This window comes from Scyliorhinus torazame, chromosome 14 (genome assembly GCF_047496885.1).
Source record: "Scyliorhinus torazame isolate Kashiwa2021f chromosome 14, sScyTor2.1, whole genome shotgun sequence".
NCBI classification, from domain to species: domain Eukaryota; kingdom Metazoa; phylum Chordata; class Chondrichthyes; order Carcharhiniformes; family Scyliorhinidae; genus Scyliorhinus; species Scyliorhinus torazame.
Window position 1 is genome coordinate 214,404,941 of NC_092720.1, and position 20,467 is coordinate 214,425,407.

Consider the following 20,467-nt stretch of genomic DNA (forward strand, 5'->3'; position numbering starts at 1 on the left):
TGGCATGTGTAGATGTGCTTCTGCTGTTTTGAACACTCAGGTTGGGCACTGCAAAGAGGGTGTCCTGCATCAATGGTGTGTGTTGCGCCCTTCACAACCTCGTGCTGCAAAAGGGTGGTGCCTTGCCAGAGGGAGAAATGGATGGGGTGAGAGTTCCTCAGAATATGAAGGGAGGACTGAAGAGGGAGCTGAGGGTCAGCCTTCATGAGATAACACCATTGTGGAAGTATGATTTGGGAGACATGCCAATGCCACTTTAATTGCCACCAGATTCCAGGGGTAAAGTGAAGTCAAGGGGAGATGGACACATTCTTCCTGTCTATTAATGCCACTCCATTGCATTCAAAGACATGTCCAGCTAGTCACATGGACAGGAAGTTCAGAATTTAGACTTGAGTAGAATTTTACAGTAACATGTTTTGAAGAAGTTTTAGAAGCGGCTCAATGGAACAGTCAATTTTTTCACTGATCCATTTTAAGTTATCAGATGATGTTGCATAGCTTGATTGGGACTTAAATATTGTCATGAAAGCAATGATATCCGGAGATAGCTTCATGGCTCACCAGGTCAGTGATGGGTGCTGCATATGCTCAGTCTGGGAAGTGAAAGTCGACACACCAGCGAGAAGGCTACAACATTTGCTCAATGCAGTTGTCGCCACACTAATGAGAAATGACAACGGCCAATGAGATGAGGATATGGCTGGGGATAGCCTCCTCCCGCCCAGTTCTTGCCCTTTGACACTACCACTGATAGACGACAGCTAATCCCTCAAGGCTGCTGAGCTGCCCTCACACAACGGTGTGTCGTTAGGGTATAAAGGTTTACAAGTGCATAAAGCACACACTTCCAGTAAAGATTGTAACACACCTCCATGATGTCGCACGAGTGTGCCGGAACGATCTTCAGTGAGGTTGACACCACACAAATGTGAGTCTCGGAAAGAGAGAGACAATCGCTGATTGGGAGGATGGCTAAACCTCCAAATAAGAGTATCACGTGTACACAATCACCATGCCTTCAGTTGACCAAGCTGTCCATGCCAACATAAACTGAAACATAATATTTTTAGTGGTTGCTCACTCGTGACGCAAATGTGAGTTCAATATTTCTTCATATTCCTCACCGTACTACTACACCTGGGTACATCCCTGACATCCAGAGCAGAGTTAGAGGCAGCCTGCTGACTGCTATGTTCTGATGTCTGTGATGACTGTGACAGACGTCCTCTGGTGGCCCGACGGCCTGACTAAAGGGTCACCTGCTCAGGGGCAAGTGCACCCTCTTTGACCTGAGCAGCTGGAGTGGACGTAGTCACAGGCAGAGGCTGTTCTGAGTAGCTGGACATCCTTGGGGTATCCTGAGAGGGAGGACCCCTGGTGAATGACTGATGCTCTTCCTTCCTATGGCTGACTGAGGGTCCTGTCATGGTTCCTTGAGGAGAAGGAGCACCTAAGGGAAGGTTAAAGTGCCCACCCCCCATCACCTAGCCATGGATGGATTCCAGAAATGTCTGTGATCATGGAGACCAGGACCGAGTGCAGATCTGGCAAGACTTGCTGGACTAAGATCTCTATGATGACCTCAAGGTGCTGGTATATCTGAGCCACAACATCATACAGAGCGCGAACGGGCACCTCCATCCTTCTCTCCAGTTGCTGAGTGATTGCCGAATCTCTGTCTGATGATCTGCCTCCTGTTGTTGGATCTCCAGCATTGAATCAGCAATCATCTGACTTGGACTGAGCGGGTGCCCGATCTCCAGGAGCCCCGAGAGTCCAGCAGACCTGGGCTAACCCTGCTTCTGACTGCTGTGACGTGGCAGTGAGGTGTTCTGCTGAACAGCTCTGCACAAAACCTGGAGCACATTGTGGTAGGAGTGAGATGCAACCTTCGCTTTTTTGTAGCCAGCCACCTCTAAAGGTCTCCTGAAGCTGGAGAGAGTGAAGTCTGGACGCTCGGGCGGCATTTAAATATGGCACCTGAGGGCGGCACGGTGTCACATTGCTTAGCACTGCTGCCTCACGGCGCCGAGACCCCAGGTTTGATCCCGGCCCTGGGTAACTGTCCATTGGAGTTTGCACATTCTCCGCGTGTCTGCATGGGTCTCACCCCCACAATCCAAAGATGTGCAGGGTAGGTAGATTGGCCATGCTAAATTGCCCCTTAATTGGAATTTTTTTCAAAATTAATAAATAAATGAATAAATATTGCACCCGGGCCATTGAAACTCTTAGATAACAGTGAGGTAGACAAATCAGTTGCTGATCCGCCACGTGATTGAGCGAGATACTTGCCTCTGCGTAACCAATTAGCTCACAAACGCAAAACCTGCCACAATTTCTCTCCATTTGACCAGTTGGGGAGACAGTGCAGAATCTATCCGCCGCAACAATTAGCTGGAAATGCTCTGCCCATTGACACGGTTTCTCATTGTGAAAATGCTGACTCAGCAGTGCTGGGTTTTGTTTTGGTTTTATTACTAATTTTCAGCATCCACAGTGTTCAGTTTTGACTCTTTCCCCTCTTCCTAATCCATCCTGTCCTCATTTCTCTTTCACTCCTGATGAAGAGTTTACATCCCAAATACAGATGTTGATGGCGAGGACGGGTTTACATTCCAAATCTGGAGGTTGATGGTGAGGAAGGGTTTTATATTCCAAATACAGATGTTGACAGTGAGGAAAGATTTACATTCCCAAATCCAGATTTTGGTGAGAGGAAGGGTTTGTATTCCAAGTACAGGTGTTGATGATGAGGAAGTAATTACATTCCAAATACAGATGTTGATGGCGAAGAAGTATTTACATTCCAAATACAGATGTTGATGATGAGGAAGTAATTACATTCCAAATACAGATGTTGATGGCGAGGAAGTATTTACATTCCAAATACAGATGTTGATGATGAGGAAGTATTTACATTCCAAATACCGATGTTGATGATGAGGAAGTATTTACATTCCAAATACAGATGTTGATGATGAGGAAGTATTTACATTCCAAATACAGATGTTGACGATGAGGAAGTATTTACATTCCAAATACAGATGTTGGTGATGAGGATGTATTTACATTCCAAATACAGATGTTGATGATGAGGAAGTATTTACATTCCAAATACAGATGTTGATGATGAGGAAGTATTTACATTCCAAATCCAGATGTTGATGGCGAGGAAGGGTTTACATTCCAAATACAGATGTTGATGATGAGGAAGTATTTACATTCCAAATACAGATGTTGATGATGAGGAAGTATTTACATTCCAAATACAGATGTAGATGAGGAGGAAGTATTTACATTCCAAATACAGATGTTGATGGTGAGGAAGTATTTACATTCCAAATACAGGTGTTGATTGTGAGGAAGGGTTTTATATTCCAAATACAGATGTTGACGGAGGAAGTATTTACATTCCAAAGACAGACATTGATTGAGGAAAAATTTATGTTCCAAATACAGATGCCACCAAGTCAGTTATAATATTGCACCATTTATATTTATTTTCCTGGAACTAATTTATGTACACTGAAAGTGATTGGGGGAAAAAAACTGTTGTACTTCCCTTGCCCGCTTTGTGAGGTTGTCCATGTTCTCCTCAACTATTCAAACTGGAACCGTTTACATCATCTTTCCACCCAGGGAACACCAAATGGCCAGTTGCCCTGGTAATTATATTTTTTATAGGTATGTTTAATGAAATGTCCTCGAAAGAGAGACACGTTATGTTAACAAAAATGGGTGTGTTCTGTGAAGAAGAGAACTTGGAGCCTGGTGTTTCTCTACAGCTCCTGGTTTTGGCCTGCGAATGTAGTCACTCCAATTGATGTTTCCCTTCCAGGTGACCCCGGGGACAGTGTCCTCAGATTGAACTGAGAGCACTGGGCACTGCAGGACTGGTGGATAAAGCAAATGACATTATTTCAATTCACCAGTTTCATTTTTTTGCATTAGTTGGTTTCCTAGTGTCCTTGTATGATTGTTCAGTTTTTCTTTTGGTATGTCTGCTTATAGTTTCGTAAGAAAAGAGGATTTGAGAGGATCAGGTCCCCGGATTTCCTCACTTCACTCAGTCCCGCCCAGCTCCAAACTCACCCAAAGTGAGCCGGGGCAAGTGCCCGTCAGGAAGTTCTGAGTAAGGAGCTCTCCCAGGGAGACGGAGAACGGCTGCTCAAAGTGTTGAACAGGCAAGTGGCTATTTCGCCTCACAGAGTTGAATGGGAATCACTGGGTTAAAGGGTTCACTTTCGGATCTTTCACCGGGAACCGATGAGTGTTAAAGCCGCTGCCGTGTCCCACCTGTCGGCTCCCGAGAGGGAGGCGGAGAAGGAAAGAGGTCAGTTTTTGTGCTGAGTTCAGGATAATGGGAAGAAGCAACGGGGATTCTGTAGGGGCCATGAGATGTGAATCCTTCTCCATTCTCTCCTTCCTGAACCAGTACTGGGATTTACATGTTTGCATCAGGAACTTTCCAGCTCAGTAATGTGTGGAATTCCCTGTTGCTGGGCTGTGTGGGTTTAGATTTGGATTGAGTCCAGAAAGAAGTGAAATTTTCTGTTGACACACATCCGTGGATAGATTTGCAGCGTCTGGAATTAGACAGAATTTTCCACAGAAATCCTCTCCCAATTCTCCTAAAGTGTCCCCTACTCTCATTGCCCTGTTTGATCCAGAGTAGTTGTATCCCCGTCAGTCAGAACCCGAACAAACTGGAGGCATTGTCTGTTGGCAATAAGACTGAATGGGCTTGGTGGAGGTCTTTACAATTGTGATGGGATTTGACATGATAGAGGAGAATCCAGTAGTGGGGCGGGGGAGGGGAGATATATAAAATAGTAATTTATAAGCTCAGTAAGGAATTTAGGAAAACATTCTTTATCCAGAGACTGGTTAGAAGTTAGAATGTGGAATTTTTTTACCCGATGGAATGATTGAGGCAAAATCATAAATGCATTTAAGAGCAAGCTAGATAGTTACATGAAACAGAAAGGAATAAATGGTGACAGGGTGAGATGAAGCAAAAAGGGTGGGTTAGAGTTTGAGTTTGGAGGCTTGTGTGGATGTGCTCTGCTGTAAATTTTAATTCATTCATGGGATGTGGACATTTGAGTGAGAAAAGGACAGCATTAATTATTTAGGAAGAAAGATTAGTGAGAGGAAGACAAAACTGCGTGTTCCCAAATACACCATCACCATAAAACCATGTTGTTACTGCAGAGAAGGATGGTGGTGTTGCTTTACTGTCATGGGATGTGGGCATCACTGGCTGAGCCAGTATTTTTACTATCCATCACTAATCGGCCTTCAGCTGAGTGACATTCAGAGGGCAGTTAAGAGGGTCTGGAGTCACCTGTAGGCCAAGCCAGGTAAGGACGGCAGATTTCCTTCCCTAAAGGACCAGATTATGACAATCGCTGAGGGTTTCATGTTCATCATCAGACTTTCAATTCCAGACTTTTATTGAATTCAAATTTCATCTGGGTCTCTGAATTACTAGTCTATTGAGAGTGCTACACCACCACATCCACCTTCTCTGTAGTAACAACATAGTTTCATGGTGATCGTATGTTTGGGAACACAGTTCTATCTTCCTCTCACTAATCTTGCTTCCTAAACAATTAAGAATTAATATTGTCCTTTTCTCACTCAAATGCCCATTATTAATGTCTGACTCTGAATGGTGGCATACTCCTCGACCAGACCTGATCTTGTCCCTAGCCTGTGCACTTACAGTATAATGCTCAAGAATGTATGCCATAATATTTCTCCTTCTAAAATGGGGCAGTGTATTATAGTCCCTGACCCAACTGAGAGCAGTTCACTCGCATTAATAGGCAGACATCAAACTTTTGACTGTTCAGGTCCGTAGGATGACTGGATAAACCTGTTGGGTCAATATTAAATTGGATTCATTGTTGATGGGGTGGAGCATCTGTACTCGCTGCAACAATATTAGATCAGTACGAGACCAAGGGCAAAGGCTGGGACAGTGGCGCGATAAGCAACAGCACCTGGACCGGATGGATCACCCCCCAACGTTCGAAAGGGGCGACTCAGTGGCACAGTGGTTAGCAATGCTGCCTCACAGTGCCAGGGTTCTGACCTCGGGCGACTGTCTGTGTGGAATTTGCACTTTCTTCCCGTGTCTGTGTGGGTTTCCTCCGGTGCTTCGGTTTCCTCCCACAGTCCAAAGATGTGCAGGTTAGGTGGAATGGCCTGGCTAAATTGTCCCTAGGTGGGGTTACAAGGATAGGGAGGGGGATTGGGCCTGGGTTGGGCTGCTTTTTTTGAGGGTCGGTGGAGACTTAATGGGCCGAATGGCCTTCTGCACTGTAGGGATTCTATGAACTAAGTGTTCAGGAGGTCGGGGGGGCGGGGAGAGACTTGGTGGCAGAAACACAGTAACTTAAATAAAGCAATTAGAAAGGAAAACAATGCATAGAACCATCAAAAAGCTACGGTGCAGGAAGTGGCCATTCACCCATCATGTCCGCACCGGCCAAAAGGAGAAAAAAATGAAACTAGCCACTTTTCAGTACCTGAATCGTAGCCTTGTAGATTACAGCTCCCCCGATGTTACGGAACAAGTAATTCAGTGGTTGAGATTTGAGTTCAAATTCCTCCACGCCTGTTGTCATATCAAATTCAGTTATTTAATTAATGTGGAATAAAAGGCTCATAACAGTAATGGTGACTGTAAATAATGGATTGTCATTATTAAAACATATCATCTGTTAAGTAATTTCCTTTAGAGAAAGAAACCGCCAACCTTTTTTGGTCTATATTCCAGTCCCACAGCAATGTTAAGTCTCAACTGTCCTCCAAAATGGCCAAGCAAAACAATCATTCACCACCATCACTGTCTCAAGATAAATCAAAAATGAGCAATAAATGCTGGACTTAGCAGCCACACTCTTATCTGGTGAATGAATAAATTAGTGTATAGAATACTCAACGCAATCTGGAGAGGCCACATCTTGAATACTGTGTAGAGTTTGGTCCCTGCACCTAAGGAAGGATATACTTGGAATGAATTTGAAGTTCGATAGATTGATTCCTGAGATAAGATTTCCCTATTAATAGTGATTGAGTGAGATGGGCTTGTACCCTCTGCAGGTTAGGAGAATGAAAGGCAATCTCATTGAGTTCATGGAAGGCTGTTTCCCCAGCTGTAGAGTCTCGAAATAGAGGTCACAGTCACAGGATCATCATTTCAGACTGAGGTAGAGGAAATCCTTCATTCAGGAAGGTTGTGAATCTTTGGAATTCTCGATCCAGCGCGCTGTCGATGTTCAGTCAATGAATAGATTCAAGACTGTGATTCAAAGATTTTTGGAACGTTCCGAGATTCAAACGATTTTGGGATGGCGATGGGAAAGTGATTTTGAATTAGAGGATCAGGTTTGATGGTAATAAACCTACCCACCAGCTTAATATTCACTCCCTCCACAATTGGAGCACAATGACAGCAGAGTTTGATCTAGAAGGTGCACTGCAGCAGCTAACCAAGGCTCTTTTGATAGCACCTGTGACCTCTGCTACCTAAAGGCATTAGGCAGATAGGAGCAAGATCCCCTCTCGGTCACACACCACCCAGACTTGGAAATATATCACCAATTGGAGCATAAAAATAGGGAAGTCTTGCTAAAACTATTCAATTTAGATATAGCAGCATTGGAGGCAGTCCAGAGAAGGTTCGCTAGGTTGATTGTGGGTAGGGAGGAATTTCGTATGAAGGTTGAGTAGATTGGGCCTGTACTCATTGGAGTTCAGAAGAATGAGAGGCAGCATTATTGAGACATAGACGATTCTCAGGGGGTTTGACAGGGTAGATGCTGAGAGATTGTTTCCTCTTGTGGGACAGGCTAGGACCAGTGGGCATAATCTCAGTGTAAGGGGTCGCCCATTTAAGACAAGGTTGAGGAGGAATTTCTTCTTTCAGAGGGTAGTGAATCTGTGGAATTCTGTACTGCAGAGAGGCTGGGCCGTTGGGTATGTTCAAGGCTGAGATAGACAGATTTTTAATCAGTCAGGGAATCAAGGTTTATGGGGATAAGGTGAGAAAATGGAGTTGAGGAATATCACACCAGATCAGCCATAATCTCATTGAATGGCAGAGCAGACTCGATGGGCTGAATGGCCAACTTAATGCTCCTACGACTAATGGTCTTACTTCTTCACTCTTGTTGGTTCAAATGCTGAAATTCTCTCCCTAACAGCATTGTGTGTATACCTACACCACATGGACTGCAGCAGTTCAAGAAGGCATCTCACCACCAGCACCATCTCGAGGACAATTAGAGATAGACACTAAATGCTGCTGTAGACAGTCGTGCCCACATCCCTTGAATCCCTTGAATGCAAAGAAAAGCCTGAGGAGGTATGTAACCTAATCCTGCTCCTCGTGTTTTCAAGTACTTTTGTTAATTTTTAAGTGAAAAGTTACAAATTAACTTCCTAACTTTCTAATACCTATTTGCCTCTTAATTCTTAAACCTTTTACTACCGCAGGATTGCCACCTGGATGAAATTTAATCAATTTTGTGTTAAATTAAACCACCTACCAGTCTCTCCATTTGGCAAGGGAACACCTCCAGCTCTTTCAACCCTGCCTCAGTGTAAATTCCTGATGCCTGGAATCATGGTTGTTGATTATCATAGAATTTACAGTGCAGAAGGAGGCCATTTGGCCCATTGAGTCTGCACCGGTTCTTGGAAAGAGCACCTCACCAAGGTCAACACCTCCACCCCATCCCAATAACCCAGTAACCCCACCCAACCAACATTAAGGGTGATTTTGGACACTAAGGGCAATTTATCATGGCCAATCCACCTAACCTGCACATCTTTGGACTGTGGGAGGAAACCGGAGCACCCGGAGGAAACCCACGCACACACGGGGAGGATGTGCAGACTCCGCACAGACAGTACCCCAAGCCGGAATCGAACCTGAGACCCTGGAGCTGCGAAGCAATTGTGCTATCCACAAGGCTACCGTGCTATGCTATCCTCTGTGAATGGCAACAATATCCTTACAATGAAGTGACCCGTCTGCGCTGTGCTCCAAGTGAATTTGCAGCAATATCTCATGAAGGACAGAATAAGTTCTTATCATTTGTTTCGAACCCAGAGATCTGATAACCATGAGCATAAGAAATAGGAACAGGAGTAGGCCGTTCGGCCCCTCTAGCTTGCACTGCCATTCAATAGGAACATGGCTCATTCAACATTCCTCATGTCCACTTTCCTGCCCTTTCCCCGTAACCCTTGATTCCCTGACTGATCAAGAATCTATCTGTCTCAGCCTTAAATATACTCAAGAACTCTGCCCGCATAGCTCTCTGTGACAACTCTCTTAGAGGAGAAATTCCTCCTCATCTCAGTTTTAAATCGGCACCCCCTTCTGCGACTATGCCCTCTGGTCCTAGACTCTCCCTTGAGGGGAAACATCCTCTCAGCACTTACCCTGTCAAGCCGTTAGGAAACCTGAGGGGGATCCTCCGTCCCGGCCAATGGGTTTTCCCAATGTGGCAACCGCCACGCCATTGGGAAATCCGCAGGCGTGCGTGCACTGCTGGCGAAGCAGAGAATCCCTCCCTATGTATCAGACTTTTCCCTGTTGTGTAACACGATGCTGATTTCACAATGTTCTCCACTCCCTGCTGCTTTTTCCCAGATCTTTTTCTTTATTTCAGCATCTGCAGTATTTTGCTTTTACAATAATTCGTGATCAGTGATTATCTGTAACATTTGTGAAAATTCCTTCACTGAGGAATGTTTGGCTTGTTTTCCCTTTTTAAAAATAGGGAAGCTTGTAAGGTGACTAACGATAGAATAAAAATGAGTTCACCTAAGAATGTTAATTATATCAATTGAGGTTAAGTATGTACAGCTGGAGAACATTGGATGGTTACACGAGCACTCGGTGAGATTCTAATTTTAAAAGTTGCGTTTCTTTCCCCCTTTTACAATGAAATGAAAATGCCACCATTTGTTAATTTGTTTACTTGATTATTTGATTGACAAGTACAAAGAGATGCTTACTGACATTGGGGTGTGGTTGAGTCAGGATTTAAATGCCTGTAATATTTCACTCTGAATAAATCTATACCGAGTAAGGAAGGATTGTTGCTTCACCAACTTGTTATCAGGGCTACAACTAAGAACATGGAGAACTCGCAAGTAAAATATTCAAGCCCTGAAATAATGCTGTGAGATAATGTTGTCCAAACACTCAATGTGTTTGGCTGGAATTCTATACTTCATTGCTTTGACAAGAAATAGTAATTGATGAATTTCAAATGGATCAAGCCACAATTAAAACATCAGGGAATGGAATGGAAAGAAAGTTAACACACTTAATCCCAGTGTTGTAGATATGTTTCATTAAGAAATACATCTGGGAATATTTTTCAGGTGAAAAAACTTCAATCATTTCCCTCCCAGTGATGAAAGGAAGATGCTTCAGTATATTCTTCCTACTTGGTCTTCATAATGTAATGTTGGGTAAGTTATGGAACCATCAATGTAATCTGACTGGAATTCTTAATTTTTTTGAAGCAATAGCTTCACCTGCTTAGCTCATGTGTGAGTTTTCACAAACTGGAAATCAAGGCCCAAATAATGAGATTGTGGAGGAAACTCACCTATCCTTCATCTTCTGCATCTTAATCTGTTCTCTCTCCAGGAATATTTACATAGAAAATAGAAGCAGGAGGAGGCCATTCGGCCCTCCGAGCCTGCTCCACCATTCATTATGATCATGGCCAATCATCAAGTTCATCTTGATGTCACCATGTAACCTGTTTCATTTTACATTCACTGGCATCTTGTAGAGTAAGTTCCAGTAAAGGCCAGGACAAAGGGTGCACACTACACAAAAAAACCAGAACTTATCCTTTCTCTTCATTCATTCTGATTGATCTCCTCTGTATTTTCATCACTTTCTGTTCTTGCATATTTCCATAATTTCCTCTCACAATTGTTGCAATTCTATTACTTCAGAAGCAAAAGCCAATCTATGTTTTTTTTCACTCAGGGTCATGAATCTTTGGAACTCTCGTCCTAAAAAGGTGGTGGAAGCTGAGTCTTTGAATATTATTAAGAGAGGGAGGTGGATAGGTTTTTTGTTTGCAAGATGGTGACAGGCTTTAGGGGGCAGGCAGATTTGAGGTTATGATCAGATCGGCCTTGATCTAATTAATTGGCAGAGCAGGTTGAATGGGGCTGCTCGAGGGGCTGAATGGGGCTGCTCGAGGGGCTGAATGGGGCTGCTCGAGGGGCTGAATGGGGCTGCTCGAGGGGCTGAATGGGGCTGCTCGAGGGGCTGAATGGGGCTGCTCGAGGGGCTGAATGGGGCTGCTCGAGGGGCTGAATGGGGCTGCTCGAGGGGCTGAATGGGGCTGCTCGAGGGGTTGAATGGGGCTGCTCGAGGGGTTGAATGGGGCTGCTCGAGGGGTTGAATGGGGCTGCTCCTTGGTTATATGTTTGTATGTTCCTGTACTCCTAATTCTCCATTTCAGTCATAACTAATGGAACACTATCCTTTTTTACAAGAGGAATTAAACAAAATAGTAAGGCTGTCATGCTTCAGTTATCCAGGGCATTGGTGAGTCCACATCTTGAATGCTGTGTGCAATTTTAGTCTCGTTAATTAAGGAAGGATGTAAATTTATTAGAAATAGTTTGGAGGCGGCGTACTAGATTGAGACGTGAAATGAGCGGGTTGTCTTTTAAGAAAAGATTGAACAGGCTGGGCTTGTTTCCACTGGAGCACAGAAGAGTGAGGGGTGACTTGATTGAAGTATGTAAGATTGTCATATGAGAGTGCCTTTAAGAAATGGATGTTTAAGCAATGTACCTTTAAGAAATGCAGTGATGTCAGAATGTGGGTGGAGCTGGGTTTTAGATCAGCCATTTTGCTGTTTTGAGTTTCAGTTTTGAGGAAAAGAGCTTGGGGTGTGTCTGTGTTTGCAGTGAGCTGGATCTGCTGTGATCTCTGCCACGAAAGACTATCTCTGGATCATTTGGGTGATTTAAACTCATAATAGTAAAGTCTTTAACCTGATGTGTTTCTGTTTAAAGGTGTTAAGTCTCTTGGATGTTGAAAGGAATAACTGAAGGATTATTTAGTGTTGTAATATTTTCGGGGTTATCTTTGAAATAAATGATCCAATGGGTGTTAAATGATCCAATGTTTATTTTAAAGGTTAAGTTGAGTTCATGGAATAAATATTGTTTTGTGTTTAAAAACCCATGTGTCCGTAATTGTAATCCCACACCTGGAGAACAAGCCGTGTGCTCGGAAAAATAACAATACATTAAAGGGGGAGGTTGGTTGAACTCCATGATACATTTTGGGGTTCTGAAAATGCCTCTCCCATAACAAGATCCTAAACGGTTTTGACAAGGTGGAAATGGAAAGGATGTTTCCTCTTGTCCAGAACTAGAATCATAGAATTTCTGTAGTGCAGAAGAAGGCCATTCGGCCCATCGGGTCTGCACCAACCCTCTGAAAGAGAACCCTACTTGGGCCGACTCCCATGCCCTATACCCACAACCCCACCTAAACTGCACTTAATTTGTACTCTATGGGGCAATTCAGCATGGCCAATCCACTTAGCCTGCTCATCTTTGGACTCTGGGAGGAAACCAGAGCACCCGGAGGAAACCCACGCAGACATGGGGAAAATATGCATACTCCACACAGACAATCACCCAAGGCTGGAATTGAACCCTGCTTTCTGACACTGTTGAGGCAGCAGTGCTAACCATAGTGCCACTGTGCTCGGGGGGTGGGGAGGGGGGGGTGGGGGCGGCTCTTAAAATTAGGGGTCAGCCTTTTAGGACAGAGATAAGGAGGATTTTTTTCTGAGGTTTATATGACTTTGGAACCCTCTGCCTCAGAAGCCGGTGGGGGGCAGGTCATTGAATATGTTTGAGGCGGAGGTCGATAGATTCTTGTTTGGCAAGGAAATCAAAGATTTTCAGGGCTATGTAGAACTCAATACAAACACATCAGCCATGATATTATTGAATAGTGTAGCAGGATATAAGGGCCTACGGCCTACGTGAGATTCACAGCCATATGGTTGACAATCGACTGCCTGAAATGGCCAAGCAGATCATTCCGTTCAAGGAACAATTAGGGACAAATGTAGACTCTGCCAGTGAAACTCATATCGCTAAAAGCATTTAAGAAATACTTGCTGCAGATGTTCTGGAATATTATTTCGAGTATTGTAGAAGACATCTTCAGCCAGGATTCTCCGACCCCAGGATCCTCCGGACCATCCGTGAGTCAATGGACAATTGGTTAACTTGTCACATCCCCCTCGGTGGGCCCACCTGTGGAGAGACCAGAAAACCCTGGCCTTTGATATTGGCATACAATTTGGTGCATAAGCATGGATGATGGTAACAGAATCCCTTTCTGATAAGAGATGAAGAGATATGAGGTGTTCAGAAGTTACAGCACCCTATCCCCTATTATCTGTGTCAGATTGTTTGTTGACAGTTCATTCCTCATGCTCACGGTAGTCAGCTGCAGTTTTGTCACATAGAATCATAGAATTTACAGTGCCAAAGGAGGCCATTCGGCCCATCAGGTCTGCACTGGCCCTTGAAAAGAGCACCATACGCCTCCACCCTATCCCCTTAACCCAATAACCCCACCTAACCTTTTTTTTTTAAACTAAGGGGTAATTTAGCATGGCCAATTCACCTAATCTGCACATCTTTGGACTGTGGAAGAAATCCGAGCACCCGGAGGAAACCCACGCAGATGTGGGGAGAATATGCAAACTTCACACAGCCAGTCACCCGAGGCCGGAATTGATCCTGGGACCCTGGAGCTGTGAGGCAGCAGTGCTTGCCACTGTGCCGCCCATCAGTTGAAAGTATGAATCTCTGCCCTTCTAGTCTCTCGAAGAGGAACAATGTCAATGCTGAACTTGTGTAGCTCATAGTTGATTGATACCACCTTGGGCTGCAGGTCCCCATGTGTGCCCGAGTACTAACATTCCACCTTCTAAGGTAAAGAATCCTCACATTTTATTTCTCATTTACTCGTCTACCACCTGCTTGTCAGGATCTCAAATCCTCACGCACCCATACAGGAAGGTGGACATAGTAGATACCTTATTGACTGGGGGCTGTCCAGCTTGAGGCAGCCAATGACTTGCCAGTAGAATATGATCATTCTCACCGTCAGAGCTTACCTGTGGCCCCAGGCCTTCTGTCGATCAGGTTTGGCTTATAACTTGTAAACTGCTACATCCTATGTTTGTCTCTTCACCTGTAAGAGGAAGGACAAATAATCAGCTATCTGGCTGCATCCTCCATAAACAGAACCCTGAGCAAGGGCAAGGGTCCCTACGATTAGAACCCACTTGATTGCTGGAAGGTAAAATCTAGTACTCCTTAAAGGGATCAATAGTGGCCCGTGGGATTCCACTCAAAGAACAAAGACCATGACAGCACAGGAACTGGCCCTTCAGCCAACCAAGCCTGCGCCAATCCAGATTTCTTATTTAGATATACTACTTATTGCCCGAGCGTTCTGTATCCCTCAATTCTCCAGCCATTCATGTGTCTCTCAAGATACATCTTAAACGTTGCTATCATGCCTGTCTCCCCACCTCCAGTGGCACCCACCCACCTCTGCGTGAAGAACTTTCTTTAAAAAATTTAGAGTACCCAATTATTTTTTTCCAATTAAGGGGCAATTTAGCGTGGCCAATCCACCTAACCTGCACATCTTTGTGTTGTGGCGGTGAAACCCACGCAGACATGGGGAGAATGTGCAAATCCACACGGTCAGTGACCCAGGGCCGTGATTCGAACTCGGGTCCTCAGCGCCGCAGTCCCAGTGCTAACCACTGTGCCACAAGCCTCTGCATGAAAACCTTGGCCTGCACACCTCTCCTAAACTTTCCCCCTCTCACCGTGAACCTGTGCCCTCTTGTAATTGAGTTTTCCACTCTGGGAAAAAGCTTCTGACTATTCACCCTGTCTATACCTCTCGTAGTTTTGTAGATCTCAATCAGGTCTCCCCTCAGCCTCCGTCTTTCCAACGAACACAATCCGAGTTTATTCAACTATCTTCATAGTTAACCCACTCCAGACCAAGCACAATCCTGGTAAACCTTCTTTGCACTCTCTCCAAAGCATCCACGTCCTCTGGTAATGTGGCGACCAGAACTGCACGCAATATTCCAAGAATCTGAAATCTTCAACAGAAGCTGTAATTACCATCCTTTGCATAAAGTTTTATCCAACTGTAACACCATCTGCCACTCTTGCACTCAATGCTCCGGCCATATGTCTTCTTGACCACCTTATCCACCTGCATTGCCACTTTCATGGAACTACGGACCTGAACGCCCAGATCCTCTGTCTGCCAATGCTCCTAAGGATTCTGCCATTTATTGCATAATTCACACCTGAATTTGATCTTACAAAATGCATCACATTTGTCCGGAGTGAACTCCACCTGCCATTTCTCTGCCCAACTCGCCAATCTATCTATATTCTCTGACAGTCCCCTTCACTATCTGCAACTCCACCTATCTTAGTGTCATCTCAAACTTGTCAATCAGAACATCTACATTGTCCTCCAGATCATTTACATATATATTACAAACAACAGTGGTCCCAGCACTGACCCCTGTGGAACACCACTAGTTACAGATCTCCATTCTGAAAAACTCACTTCCACTATTACTGTCTTCTGTTGCCCAGCCAGTTCTTTATCCATCTGGTTAGCACACCCCGAATCTCATGGGACTTTACCATTTGTACCAGTCTGCCATGAGGGACTTTGCTAATCGCCTTATTAAAATCCAGGTAGACAGCATCCACAGCCTTTCTCTTGTCAATTAATTTTACCACCTCCTCATAAAACTCTTATCAAGTTGATAAGACAAGACCTTCCCTGCACAAAATCATGTTGCCTATCACGAACAAGTCCATTTGCATCCAAATGTGAATAAATCCTGTCCCTCTTTGTGTTGTGGATGTTCTCTAACAGCTTCCCCACTGTGGTCGTATGTATTAGGGGTCATGTGGGACTGTGAAGCCGTGATGCTATTGGCTGACAGATCCCGGGTCCTGGTTGGCTGTTGACCCCTAGCTCCGACCTGAAGGCGGAGTATAAGAACCCGTGCTTCTCCCCGCCGCTCCAGTCTGTTGCTGAACTGCGGGGAACAAGTCACGCTTAATAAAGCCTCATCGACTTCATCTCTATTCATCTCTCTCGTAAGTCATTGTGCGCTACAATTTATTAAGCGTGCTTAAAGGACTATGGAGCTCAGGATCGCCCCGGAATGCCTGCGGATCAGCCCCCACGCAGTGAACTCGGCAGCAGTTTTTAAACACTGGCAAGCTTGTTTTGAAGGCTACCTCCGAACGGCCCCCGGCCGGATCACAGAAGACCAGAAACTGCAGGTCCTGCACTCAAGGGTAAGCCCGGAAATTTACCCTCTCATAGAAGACGCAGAGGATTTCCCGACGACGCTCGCAGCACTGAAGAGCATCTACGTTCGCCCCGTGAACCAGGTCTACGCACGCTACCAACTCGCAACGAGACGGCAAAGTCCCGGAGAATCGTTAGAGGAGTTCTACGCCGCGCTGCTAATTTTGGGACAGGGCTGCAGCTGCCCACCGGTAAACGCGACTGAACACACGGACATGTTAATTCACGATGCGTTTGTGGCAGGTATGAATGCTCCCCAAATCCGCCAAAGACTTTTAGAAAAAGAGTCGCTAGGACTCTCAGAGGCACGGGCCATTGCAGCTTCCCTAGATGTGGCCTCGCAAAACGCCCGCGCCTATGGCCCCGACCGCGCGGCAGCCCCTTGGGCTCCGTGGACCCCCGTCGCGACAAAAACCCCCCCCTCCCTCACAGGCTTGCGCGGTGAAGACGCCAGATCATCCCGGGGGGGGCCCGCTGCTATTTCTGCGGGCAGGCGAAACACCCCCGGCAGCGCTGCCCGGCCCGCGCAGCTATTTGCAAGAGCTGCGGCAAAAAGGGCCATTTCGCGGCTGTGTGCCGGTCCCGGGGGGTCGCCGCAGTCCCCGGAGAAGAAAGAGCCCAGCGCATCCCAAACGCTCCCCAACCCCCCCCCAGCGCCCCATGTGCGACCTGCGGGCGCCGCCATTTTGGGTCCCGGCCACCACAAGGGGAGGATGGGCGCCACCATCTTGTGACCCCCCAGCCACGTGCGATGCATGGGGGCGGCCATTTTTTCCACGCCCGACCACGTGCGATCCATGGGGGCGGCCATTTTGTCCAACCCCGGCCGCGTGCGATTCATGGACGCCGCCCTCTTGGATGACAACAAAGGACCCCAGCATCGACGGCTCCACGGGTTCCGAAGAAGACGCTGAGACACTACGACCACGACTGGCCTCGGTGACGCTGGATCAATCATGGCCCCGGACGCTCCAGACGACGACAACAACGGTGCTGATCAACGGACACGAGACATCATGCCTGATCGACTCCGGGAGCACCGAAAGCTTCATCCACCCCGACACGGTAAGACGCTGTTTTTTGACCATCCGTCCAAGTGCGCAAAAGATTTCCCTAGCTGCAGGATCCCACTCCGTAGAGATCAAAGGGTTCTGCATCATGAACCTAACGGTGCAAGGGAGGGAGTTTAAAAACTACAGGCTCGACGTCCTTCCCCAACTCTGCGCGCCCACATTACTGGGATTAGATTTCCAGTGCAACCTGCAGAGCCCAACATTCCAATTCGGCGGCCCAATACCTCCACTCACTATCTGCGACCTCGCAACTCTCAAAGTTGAACCGCCATCCTTGTTTGCAAACCTCACCCCGAATTGCAAACCCGTCGCCACTAGGAGCAGACGGTACAGCGCCCAGGACCGGATATTTATTCGGTCTGAAGTCCAGCGGTTGCTGAAGGAAGGCATAATCCAGGCCAGCAATAGTACCTGGAGAGCACAGGTGGTAGTAGTAAAGACCGGGGAGAAGCAAAGGATGGTCATAGACTCTAGCCAGACCATCAACAGGTACACACAGCTAGATGCGTACCCTCTCCCCCGCATATCCGACATGGTAAATCGGATTGCCCAATATAAGGTTTTCTCCACCGTGGACCTCAAGTCCGCCTACCACCAGCTCCCCATCCACCCAGGTGACCGCAAGTACACAGCCTTCGAGGCAGATTGGCGTCTATACCACTTCCTAAGGGTCCCATTTGGTGTCACGAACGGGGTCTCGGTCTTCCAACGGGAGATGGACCGAATGGTTGACCAACACGGGTTGCAGGCCACGTTCCCGTATCTCTACAACGTAACCATCTGCGGCCACGATCAGCAGGACCACGACGCCAACCTCCAAAAATTCCTCCAGACCGCTAAAGCCTTGAACCTCACATACAACGAGGACAAGTGCGTTTTTAGCACAAACCGGCTTGCCATTCTGGTATACGTAGTGCGCAATGGGATAATAGGCCCCGACCCCGAACGCATGCGCCCCCTCATGGAATTTCCCCTCCCCCACTGCTCCAAAGCCCTGAAACGTTGCCTGGGGTTCTTTTCATATTACGCCCAGTGGGTCCCCCGTAAGCAGACAAGCCCGCCCGCTAATACAGACCACGACCTTCCCTCTGTCGACAGAGGCTTGCCAGGCCTTCAGCCGCATCAAAGCGGATATCGCAAAGGCCACGATGCGCGCCATCGACGAGTCCCTCCCCTTCCAGGTCGAGAGCGACGCCTCCGACGTAGCTCTAGCGGCCACCCTCAACCAAGCGGGCAGACCAGTGGCCTTCCTCTCCCGAACCCTCCACGCCTCAGAAATCCGCCACTCCTCAGTGGAAAAGGAAGCCCAAGCCATAGTGGAAGCTGTGCGACATTGGAGGCATTACCTGGCCGGCAGGAGATTCACCCTCCTCACTGACCAACGGTCGGTAGCCTTCATGTTCGATAATGCACAGCGGGGCAAAATTAAAAATGACAAGATCTTAAGGTGGAGGATCGAGCTCTCCACCTTCAACTACGAGATCTTGTACCGTCCCGGAAAGCTGAACGAGCCGTCCGATGCCCTATCCCGCGGCACATGTGCCAACGCACAAATAGACCGTCTCCAAGCCCTCCACGAGGACCTCTGTCACCCGGGGGTCACTCGGTTCTACCATTTTATAAAGTCCCGCAACCTCCCCTACTCTGTGGAGGAGGTCGTACAGTCACCAGGAACTGCCACATCTGCGCAGAGTGCAAACCGCACTTTTTCAGGCCGGATAGAGCGCACCTGATCAAGGCTTCCCGCCCCTTTGAACGCCTCAGTCTGGATTTCAAAGGGCCCCGCCCCTCCACCGACCGCAACACATACTTTCTGAACGTGGTGGACGAGTACTCCCGTTTCCCTTTCGCCATCCCCTGCCCCGACATGACAGCAGCCACAGTTATTAAAGCCCTTAGCACCATATTCACACTGTTCGGTTGCCCCGCATATATCCATAGCGACAGGGGGTCCTCCTTCATGAGTGACGAGCTGCGCCAGTTCCTCCTCAGCAATAGTATAGCCTCGAGCAGGACGACCAGCTACAACCCCCGGGGGAACGGGCAAGTAGAGAGGGAAAACGGCACGGTCTGGAATCTCCCAGGGATCTCCCAGTTTCCCGGTGGCAGGAAGTCCTCCCGGACGCTCTCCACTCCATCCGGTCGCGACTGTGTACCACCACTAATCAAACGCCTCATGAGCGCCTCCTTGTCTTCCCCAGGAAGTCCTCCTCCGGAACGTCGCTGCCGACCTGGCTGGCGGCCCCAGGACCCATCTTGCTCCGGAAACATGTGTGGGCGCACAAGTCGGACCCGTTGGTCGAGAGGGTTCACCTCCTCCACGCGAACCCGCAGTACGCCTTCGTGGCGTACCCCGACGGCCGACAGGACACTGTCTCCCTGCGAGACCTGGCGCCCGCCGGCAACACACACACACCCCCGACACCGATCATCCCCTCCGTGCTACCAGCGCACCCCGCGACCGCCCCCTTCCCGGGAGGATCGGTCCTCCTCCCGTGTCCGACCAGGAGTGAAACAGAAACAGACACCGAAACGCTCCCGGAGACGACAACGCTGGAACAAGCACCTGCACCACCACGGGGGCTGAGGCGATCGACGAGGAAGACCAGACCGCCCGCTCGACTCGTGGCATCGGTGTGACACCAAGAATGTTGTTGGACTGTAACGAAAATGTTCTTTTTCTCTTACGAATATTGTAAATAGTTTCACAAACCTTGTACATAGCCCAGTGTAGGGCTAAGATTGTAATGACATGCCCAAAATATTTCCTCCCAGGACCAGCCTTGTAAACCCCTACCACCATGCGAACCACCACCCCGCCGGGTTCATTTTTAACAAGGGGTGAATGTGGTAGTATGTATTAGGGGTCATGTGGGACTGTGAAGCCGTGATGCTATTGGCTGACAGATCCCGGGTC

At 47.3% G+C, this 20,467-nt stretch overlaps 1 protein-coding gene and 1 long non-coding RNA gene across 2 annotated transcripts in view; both read left to right on the top strand.

The window, feature by feature from the left end:
• The window catches only part of LOC140389154 (uncharacterized), a 181,570-nt gene that overhangs the window by 131,704 nt on the left and 29,399 nt on the right, over positions 1-20,467 (top strand). The window contains exons 18-19 of the mRNA XM_072473313.1: positions 9,887-9,928; positions 10,420-10,509. Coding sequence (XP_072329414.1) covers positions 9,887-9,928; positions 10,420-10,509 — 132 coding nt within the window. The remainder of the gene's footprint in view (positions 1-9,886; positions 9,929-10,419; positions 10,510-20,467) is intronic.
• Positions 3,736-8,385, top strand: LOC140390496 (uncharacterized). The gene is made up of 2 exons (XR_011934656.1): positions 3,736-4,190; positions 8,223-8,385. It is a non-coding gene; the product is annotated as an uncharacterized lncRNA (long non-coding RNA).